This window comes from Bison bison, unplaced genomic scaffold (genome assembly GCF_000754665.1).
Source record: "Bison bison bison isolate TAMUID 2011002044 unplaced genomic scaffold, Bison_UMD1.0 scf7180017861674, whole genome shotgun sequence".
Lineage (NCBI taxonomy): Eukaryota > Metazoa > Chordata > Mammalia > Artiodactyla > Bovidae > Bison > Bison bison.
The window spans coordinates 54,669-65,111 of NW_011492246.1; the positions used below are offsets into that span (position 1 = coordinate 54,669).

Here is a 10,443-nt window from a genome sequence, read left to right on the forward strand (position 1 = left end):
ACATAGGTCATAGAACTAGAAATCTTGTATTCCTGGTCTAGTAATCCTGCACCTACTCTAACAATATTAATGGTAAGTTACATTTGTCTAGTTCTTTATAATTTATTGCACATTGTTCTCACATGTATGATTTTGCTTAATCGCATGATGGTCCATTTTTATCCATATCATAGATTTGGAGATTGGGTCCAGGGCTCACCCAAGGTCACCTGGTCCAGGGATCACAGAGGGGCAATTACTGGGGGAGGCTGAGGGCTGCCCTAGATACTGCGTTCTGTGTCAAGTCTGAGAACACTGCTCCTTCTGTCACATGGTAGCCAAGGCTGGACCATCACCCAGGTTCACAGGGTGACAGAACATCAGTGTTGGATTTCAGTCCTGCCACTGGCTCAGGTCACCTCTATGGAAAGACATAACAAAATACTTATCCTGATTCCCATCCCAGTTGAGTATCTTCTTGACATTATTTCTGCATGTGCTTAATCCTCTTAAGAGAACAAGCTGTCAGAATGTCAACTTTTAAAATTTTGTTTACTTTTTTTTGGCTGCATTGTGTCTTTGTTGCTGCGTGCATGCATTTTCTAGTTGTGGCAAGTGTGGACTATGGGCTTCTTCAGGGTGCTCGGGGTTCTCATTGCGGTGGCTTCTCTTGTTGCAGAGCACAGCTTCCAGGGTGCTCAGGCTTCAGTAGTTGTGGCACACACCCTCAGTAGTTGTAGTGCATGAGCCCAGTTGTTTCACGGCATGCAGGATCTTCCTGGACCAGGGATCAAACCTGTGTCCCTTTGCTTTGGCAAGTGAATTCTTACCACTAGACCACTGGGGAAACCTAGAAATACATTGCCTTAGAGAGGAGGACTTTAAAACTTCTAAACATGTTGTTTTTGTCTTTTTTCTCCTCAGGTGCACTTTAAAAGAAAATAGCCAGATAGCACTCACAGTGACCAGGTGATTATGAAGGCTTTCAATGGACAGTCCTCAGACTTACTTTTGGAGTCAGCATTGCAATTCTACCATAAGGTCACATCTATTCTAAAGGCATTTATCCAATAGTTTTTGCACTGCATAAGCTGTATTGTATTTTCCTTACACCAGCAACAAATATTTACAGATACAAAATCTTAATTTGATCCCAAGCTCTTGCAATTTTTATTTGTATATAATACTATTTTTTTCTTATCCAAATCAGAGATGCAGGCCACCAGCAAAAGCTGTCTACAAAGTTTTGTGCCTTGAGCGACTCCAGAGCCAAAGCTCATTCTCTAAGGTACAATTTGAAGTCATCACAGATGATTTTGGCTTCTCCCCAAATTATATACTGCTGTCCAATTATATTAGACAGGATTCTATTTACTTGAAGACTATGTGAAGTTGCCTTTTTGTCTCACCACTTCTTTTAACAGGACTGGGCTCTATTATCCTACCCAAAGACCTCTGGTTAAAACAGTACAGAGAAAATGGGAAAAACAAAAAAATGTAGATTAGTTTAAGTGACATTATATGAGAGCAGGGCATCCTTCCTCCAGGGAAAAGAAAAAATACAGAAGGACAACATTATATATTTTAAAAGAGAAGGGAGAGAAATATACTTTTTGAAAATAGGAGCCCTTCTAGGTGATTTGGTAAATAAGAAAATATGTATGATCAATTATCTTCTAGATTGAGGATTTTTTTACATTTTTTTAATCATGAAATATGTATAACAATTTGCCACATAACTGTTTTTGAAGATACAGTTGCAGTGGCACTAATCATATTCAGTATGCTGTGTAACCATCAATGTCTGGCTAATTTCTGGTAATTATTTTAGGACTATTCAGTTTGTTATTTCTACAGAGTCAATTTTGGTTAAGTTTCATTTCTCTAGGAGTGAATCTGTTTCTGTGAATTTTAAGCTTGATTCGCATAAGGTTATTCACAATATCTTATGTTTAATTTCTGCAGCATCTATAATTGTGGTTTAATGCTTTTTAATTTTGAGTCTTTTATGAATAGTCTTACATGACTTTTTCCTATTTTCAAAGAATCAATTTTTTTGGCTTGATTGAATCTCTCTAGTTTTTTTTGTTTTCTAGTTCATATTATTCTTTATTTCCCTCCACATTTGAGATTTTTTTCTCTAATTTGTTAAATTGGAAACATTAATTTTTAACTTACTTCTTTTTATAACTACATAGAGCCTTTTTTTTACCCCCTAAGTCCCACTTTAGCTGCAGCCTACAAGTTTTGGTACTTGGCACTGATCAATAACCATAGTATTATGTAGTTTCTGATTTCTAATTTGATTCATTAATTATATATTTTATCCATGAGTTATTAATAAGTGTAAAGTTCTCTAAATTTAAATGTTAATCGATTTTTTCTGTTAGATTGAACTCTGTGTATGTAACTGCTATCATTCAGCCTTTTTTTTAACCTATAAAATGGTACTTTCATATAGTTCAACATGATAGTTTTCTTTTATTATTAATATATAACTTTCATTTTGGTCAGACAACTTTAGATTGAGGGTTTTAAACCAAAGGTAACCACATTCACAAATCCTTGTTTCCACCATTTTATTTGGCAATTTAAAAATGTTATATATATAAACAGTAATGTTCAAATAAAAATCCTCCCCAAGTACTGGAATGTTTTTTGATACCTCGTGCAGGTTGGTTCTCTGAGATGCAGACGTGGATGCTGCTAAGTGTTGGCATGCGTATTAGGGGTGCCCCTGGCATCAACACTTGTGGAATGAAGAGGGAAGAAATGGGATAAGGATACAGAGGGAAAAAGTCAAGCTGGAATATTGGCCAGGCAACCTTATCTGACCCTGTGGGGGCTCTGGAGTGAAGATGGCCTTTCAAGGTTATCCTGACATGTCCACTGGCCAGGGCTTTATATCTCTACCTGGACAGGTCATTGCATAGAAGCTGCCTTCAGAAAAACTGGTGACTGAAGACTGCCCACTGGCAGCACTTCCAGCAGCTGAACAACAAGTCCTTGAAGGGAAGTGAGGACAGCACGTCTCCATGTCCCCCCACAGCATGTGTCACAGCTCCAGAGGTAGGTGATAAGGATGTGCTGTGGGGGAAACTCTTGGTTACTTACAGTTAAGTCAAAATGAGGAAGTAATTCTCCTTAATGATCTCTCGTCTAAAAAAGCCAAGGCCCATGTAGGGGAGATATCCACAGGGTCAGTTGTAGCCACCTTAAGGTCAATCCTCATCCTAGGTAACTCGTATTTCTGTTATACTCTAGCCACCTCTCATTTATTAAGAACACTTGGTTAGTGTTCTGTTTTTGCCATCTTGAGATAATTTTTAAACAAGGGGCCCTCCTTTTTCCATTTTGCACCTGGTCCCGTAATTTACATAGCCTGCCCTGACTGGAGTCTGCAGGTCTTAAAACCATGGGCTTCTAGAGACTTGGAACTGTACCCTATTCACTTTTTAATTACATCTTCCAGCACAGTCACTGTCACATAGTGAGTGCACAATAAATGTTTGCTGAATGACTGTTGACCAAGAGCAAACCTTCCTTCTTAACTTTATAATTTTGACATTCTAAGAGCTAGTTTGGGATAACAGAAAGCCCTGGTTTTAGAGCCAGTCACACAGGTCTGAATGCCAGTTCTTTGCCACTCAATAACAGTGTGGGTGCCCAAAGAATGTACTGTCAGAAGTGGGACAGTTGAGAGTGAAAGGAAAGCAATAAATAGCCAAGGTGTCAGGTCAATAAACTGGCACCATCCTTGATGAAATGGGTTCTGGTAAATGGTAAAGAATCTGCCTGCACTGCAGGAGACCTGGGTTCCATCCCTGGGTTGGGAAGATGCCTTAGAGAAGGGCATGGCAACCCACTCCCGTATTCTTGCTGGAGAATTCCATGGACAGAGGAACCTGGAGGGCTACAGTCCATGGAGTTGCAAAGAGTTGCATATGACTGAGTAACACTTTCACTTTTTCACCCTATAGCCATGTAGCCTTAAGTACATGCTTGGGTAAATATCTTAAATTCTGAATCTCAGCTTCTTCATCTGGAAAATGAATATAGTTCCTGCCTTTGAACATCTGCTTTGGTTGGGATGATGGACAAAAAAGTATCTAAGAAAAGAAAGGATGGAATCATTGACCTTGGTGATTAATTACCAGGAGAGGAGAGAAGTATGTGTATAGATGGAGGAGGTTTGTAGACTGTAGAAGATGTATTTGAGGAGGTCCTCATCTGTTGGCCTAACCCAAACTGTTCTGTCTTCACATGTGGTTAAAAATGACACAAGCACAGAGGCAGGAACACAAGCTCTGGAGTCAGCCTTCCAGGGACAGATACTAGCTCCACTGGGCACTGACTGGGTTTGGATACAAGTTCTGCTACCTGTTAATCGTGGGCTCTCAAGGTTGGGAATCCCAGTGTGCCTCAATTTCTTTGAAAAGTAGAAGGCTGGTCTGTTTCTCAGAAAAGGAAAGTGTTAGTTGCTCAGTCGTGTTTGACTCTGTGACGCCACGGACTGTAACCTGCCAGGCTCCTCTGTCCATGATATTCTCCAGGCAAGAATACTGGAGTGGGTAGCCATTCCCCTTTCCAGGGGGTTTGAACCTGGGTCTCCTGCATTGCAGGCAGATTCTTTACCATCTAAGCCCCCAGAGGGCTGTTGCAAAGATTAAATATGACAGTAACAGTCACAATATAGTCTGTGGGCTAGTACCAGTCCATAAGCTGTTTGTAACTATGTTAAAAATAAGTATAGGAATTTCAAAAAAGTTAGAAACTCACAGCTGTTCACTATTTTAAAAAGATCTACACTCAGGATGGGTGGGATCCTGAACAGGCCAGAGACCAGCGTGAGTATCACACTTACGGGGAGGTACACATGGTGGAGCTGCTCATTAGCCGTGAGCAGCCATCGGCAGCACAGTGGGATCATTGGTTAGTTTGCGTGGGCTGAACATTTTAATAAAACTGATTCTTAACCCCAGACAATTGGGAAGCACTGCTTAGAACAATATTGGATATGTGATTAGCTCTCAACACATCCCTTTTATTAATATTAATCTTTAAACCATACAGGCTTTCTACTATACATTAGAAATATTTTAATGGCATAAAAAATAAATTCCTTCTCAAGAGATTTTTTTCCCCTTAAGTCTAACAACAGTACTGTGCATATGCTTACATCTATTCTATTCTTGAATCAACAGCATGGTCTTTATATTGAAGAAGGTACCTGGAAACACATTAGGTCACTTTAGAAGCTCTTCAGAAAACACAAGGTTTTCTGTATAAGCTGCTGATTTTCCTTTAAAAACTGAAGAACTAGGGATTGATGAGCTTTTGATTTTTAAATCTAATGTTCTAAGGAAATTTACCTCATTTTTTTCAAACATTATAACAGCAGTGTATGCTTTGAAAACCTGAGAGAAATGTATGCTTATTTGAATTAAAAAAAAAATTAATAGAAGGAATACTATATCCCAAGCCCTGTGAAACCTCCATACTATATTCCACACCCATCTAATTTACCCTGGGAGTCAAATTGGGGTTGTATGTTTTTTCAAGAACCATGATCAAGGTTTAGATACACTAATAATATTTTATAGTAAGCTTACCTTGTATGGTTTTGATGAAAATTCATTCTTCTCAATCAGTAACCATGCTCATAAAACTAGCCAACTCACAATTATCCATTCCAATAAATGGAAGCTTTGGGTATTCCAAACCAGTGTTTGATCCAAAAGCTAATCATACTTAATTTTACTTAAAAAAATGAAAAACATTTTTAAAATTAAATTTTTCAGACTATGTAGACAGAAATTATATCACATTTGAAATGGTATAAAGAACAATCAGCAAAGGACTGAGGATTTTAAAACTTCATATAACACAAATTTTTTAAATCTATGAGTTTATACTGATTCTAATTAAATATAAAATAGGAAGGGCAAGCTCCTTCCTGCAGTAGAATGCCAACTAACAAATGGAGAAAAATTGACAAAAAGCATAGTCATAATTGTCACAAGTAACTCACAAAATTCAATATTGGCTGATAAATGGATATCAAGTGAGTATTTGGAAGGTGGGGGAGATGGAATTTTGCATAGACTAAAAGTATCTTTCCAGATTAATTAGTTAATAAGGGAGGAATTGTATGTTTAAAGGGGAAAAACCTGGCAGGCAGAATCCTAACCAAGTGACCAGAATTAACTTGACCAGTAATGGATTGACTGACACCCTTGCCTCTTGATGTATGAGATAGTGACTATCATTTCTATGGTATTATTTCCCTTGCTTCCAGAAGAAGAAAAAAAAATGATAGCCTAAATTAAATTAACAGACAACACATTTGAAGACATTGTACAAAAAAGCTGGCCTGTACTCTTTAAAAATATCAATGACAAAGGTTAAGACAAGTTTTAGTTTTGTATCATTTACACAGCTCCCTGCAAGCTGCAGGGCTCTGGTCTAGTTTGGGGTGAAAACACAGAAATATGCACAGCCTCTTTAGGGAGCATGCGGAGGTCAAGGTGCTTTCTGCTAACAAAATTACTTTTCACAGAGGCAGCCTACAGCCTTAGGTGATTTCTTTTGATGGGTATAAAAATAATACCAAATACAGACTCACCTGTGAACCATTCAATCCACTGTTGTTAGAGGGAGGGGCCCCTGTGGGATCCCCTGTGTTTTGAGGTTCTGCCAATAGCGGAGCTGCAATGAGGAGTGGGTGCCTGGGGCCTCCAGGGGCAGTGGGAACACAAACCACTGCTCATCAGAAGCGCTGTAGACTCCTCCAAAGCATGCGTTCTGGTATAAGTTCATTTTCTCCAAAAGACTTATCTTTTCCTGTAATATATAGATATTTCTACCTGGAGTTGTGCCAGTCAGGTTTATTCTGGTAGGCCTTTTCTTAATATGAAAATAGACCAACACTTTTTCCTTAATTTTCTTAAAGACTGGTTTAATGGCTCTGACTCTGCACAGGTGGGCTTTGTAAGAAAGTATGGCTGCTGCTTTGATACTACCTGTATATATAGTAACGAAGCCGACACACAAGGACACACAGGAGAAGGTTAATGATTCCAGAATTCCTTTCCTCCAAGTAGGAAACCATTTTCAGAAAGTTCATCTTGACAATTGGAGATAATGCTGAGAAACAGGGATGTCTGATTTCACCTAACAGATTAACATCTCTGGTCACTTTAAAGTTCTACTGAAATTTGCAGATTTCTTTTACTAAATATTTACATTTTTTTCTTCCTTGTTGTTTTATGGAAAATACAATGAAAATTATAAGGGGATATTGTGTTCTCCAAGTCACAAGGATTATAAAACACATTAGTTCCCTCATAGCTCAGTCAGTAAAGAATCTGCCTGCAATGCAGGAGACCCGGGTTTGATTCCTGGGTCAAGAAGATCTCCTGGGGAAGGACATGGCAACCCACTCCAGTCTTCTTGCCTGGAGATTCCCATGGACAGAGGAACTCGGCAGGCTACAGTCCATGGGCTCGCAAAAGTTGGACACAACTTAGCAACTAAATTACTACCACTACTGTTTTTCCTTCCCTGTTTTATAGCAAATACAGTGAAAATAATAAGGGCATATTGTGTTCTCCAAATCATAAGGATTATAACAGACAATACTTACTGCTGTCAAGGATCCAGTAAATTAAGCTCTTTCAAACATGCTGTCCACCCCACTCTGCCCTGGAAGACGGGCTTCCCAGGCCCAGGACTACTCATGCCTGAGGAGTTGCCTGGTGCTGTTGCCCAAGGGAGGATGGACTCAGGCAACAGGCCCATACAGGCTGTTGAAGTGAGTTGGGACCATTGGGGCAGGTCATTCTGGGATCCTGGGTACCCTGAGTGTCTACATCAGTGCTTCTGGATCTTTAAGGTGCCAGTAATCCCTAGGGGGATCTTGTGAGGCTGCAGACTCTTGTTAACATGCTATGGTCAGAGGGCAGGCCTGGGAGCCTGCATTTTTCACCTCCATCCAGAGAATACTGATGCTGCTTGGCCACACTCGGCCAAGTGAGCGTCTGGAGGAGAGGGCTCTGGACAGGTGTGTCTGCTTGGCTCTCAGAGGCTTCACCCCATGTATACTGGAGGGCTAAAGGGCTAGACTGGGGTCCTTTAAAGTGTGAGGCTCAGGGCAGAGGCCTCTTTCCCTGGTTTAAAGGCAGTCTGGTCCCTTCTTTCCCCACATCCCGATGCATCCATGGGCTCTGTTCCCACACTGCGGGCTCTGGTCCTCCCCTACCAGCTCTGCCACTATAGCCCTTTGATCTCCCACTCACTCTTCCCAAGTCAAGTTTCTCTTGGCTCCTTTTTCTGTAGTGGTTCGTACTCCTCCCTGCCCCCAACCACCACCCCCACCACTTTTACTTCATGAAATAAAAATGTTTCAAAAATATTGACAATTGATACTGATGAAATCATGTTTTGTTCTGTTGGGATGTAAACAGGCAGTAACAACAACCAGAGATACAGCATATCCGCTATGCTCATGAACAGAACCCATTCTGCTCACCCATTACCTCAAATCAGGATTTCCAGACTAGAGGAAACTGAATTTTTGTCCCATATTTCTATTTGCAGAATGTTACAAAATCTGATGGAATCAAATAGGCTGCTGAAACTAATCCTTGCATTTTGCATTACAAACAGGGAAACACTCCCTTACTATGATGAAGTATTCAGTGTTTCAGTATTTGCACTGGTTTGGGATTCTCTTCTTCCCAAGGCTGTTTCTCACTATTGATCTGAATTATTTGAACAGGTGGCTTTATACCTCCTATGCTAATGAGACTTTTGTCTGCTTTGAGGCTGCACAGGCAGGCATTTAAGGCAGATATGTTTCTTTTTTGGTAAACCATTCATACCTGTTCTGATAACCAGCTGCAAGCCACTCCAGAAGGGTCTTCCCAGAAGTGGACTCACATTTAACAAGGCAGAGGTCCTGAGGACAGCGAACAGGCAGGACCTCTTTTCTCTCACATGCTACAAGCAGCCCTGGGGCTGTGTCTTATGTCTGCACTCTTAGTTCCCTGGTCACAAAAAAAGAATGAAGTGTGTGTGGGATATGGAAGGCCAGCTTGTATATAGTTTAAAGGGATCAGGTCCAGAAATAAACCCATGCACTACTCATGGTCAGTTAATCTAGGACAAAGAATAGGCAAGAATATACAATAGGAAAAAGGCAGTCTCTTCAATAAGTGGTACTGGGAAAACTGGATAGCTACATGTGAAAGAATAAAATGACAAATTATCTAATACCATATGTGAAAATAAACTAAAAATGGATTAAAATCTCAATGTAAGACCTTAATAAAACTCTTAGTGGAAAACATAGGCAGTACACACTGGGATAAATCTCAGCAATATTTTTTGGATCTATCTCCTAGAGTAAAGGAAACAAATTCAAAAATAAACAAATGGGAACCTAATTAAACTTAAAAGCTTTTGCTCAGCACAGAAGACAAAATGAAAATGCAACCTAAATACTGGGAGAAAATATTTGCAAATGATGCAATGACCAACAAGGGGTTAATTTCCAAAATATACAAACAGTTCATATAACTCATTTCAAAAACAAAACAAAAACAAAAACAACCCAATCAAAAAATGGGTAGAAGACATAGACATTTCTCCAAATAAGCCATACATTGACCAACATGCACACAAAAAGATGCTCTATACTGCTATTAGAGAAGTAAAAATCAAAACCACAATGAGGTTTGGTCAGAATGGCCATCATCATAAAAGCACAAATAACAAATGCTGGAGAGGGTGTGGAGCTACACTGTTGGTGGAAATGCAGATTGGTACAGCCAGTATGGAAAACAGTATGGAGGTTTCTTAAAAATCTAAAAATAGAGTTACCATGTGATACAGCTATAACCACTCCTGGGTTATCCAGAAGACAGAAACTTTCATTCAAAAAGATACATGCACCCCAATGTTCATAGAAACACTATTTACAATAGACAAGACATGAAAACAACCTAAATATCCATCAACAGATGAATGGATAAAGATGTGGTGCATATATATAGAGAGATAATGGATTACTCAGTCATTTAAAACAAAAACAAAAAAAGAAATGGGACCCCCCTGGTGGTCCAGTAGTTAAGAATCCACCTACCAATGCAGGGGATGCAGATTCAATTCCTGGTCAGGGAACTAAAATCCCACATGCCACGGACCAACTAAGCCTAAATGCTACAACTACTAAGCCTGCAAACCACAACTGTGACCCGGCACATCCAAAAATAAATAAAATATTTTTTAAAAAGAATGAGGGCTTCTGTGGTGGCTCAGTGGTGAAGAATATGTCTGCCAATGCAGGAGATACAGGTTTGATCTCTGATCTGAAAAGATCCCACATTCCACACGTGCAGCAACTAAGCTGGTGCATCTCAACTATGGAACCCGCTCTCTCGAGCCCACAAGCTACAACTGCTT

The 10,443-nt window shown here is 39.7% G+C and overlaps 1 protein-coding gene across 1 annotated transcript in view; it reads left to right on the forward strand.

The window, feature by feature from the left end:
* LOC104983133 (multidrug resistance-associated protein 4-like) overlaps nt 1-939 on the forward strand; it is a gene marked incomplete at its 5' end in the record, with an annotated part of 43,818 nt that extends 42,879 nt beyond the window's left edge. Inside the window, one exon of the mRNA XM_010832607.1 lies at nt 904-939. Coding sequence (XP_010830909.1) covers nt 904-924 — 21 coding nt within the window. The remainder of the gene's footprint in view (nt 1-903) is intronic.
* Nucleotides 940-10,443: the final 9,504 nt, after the last annotated feature.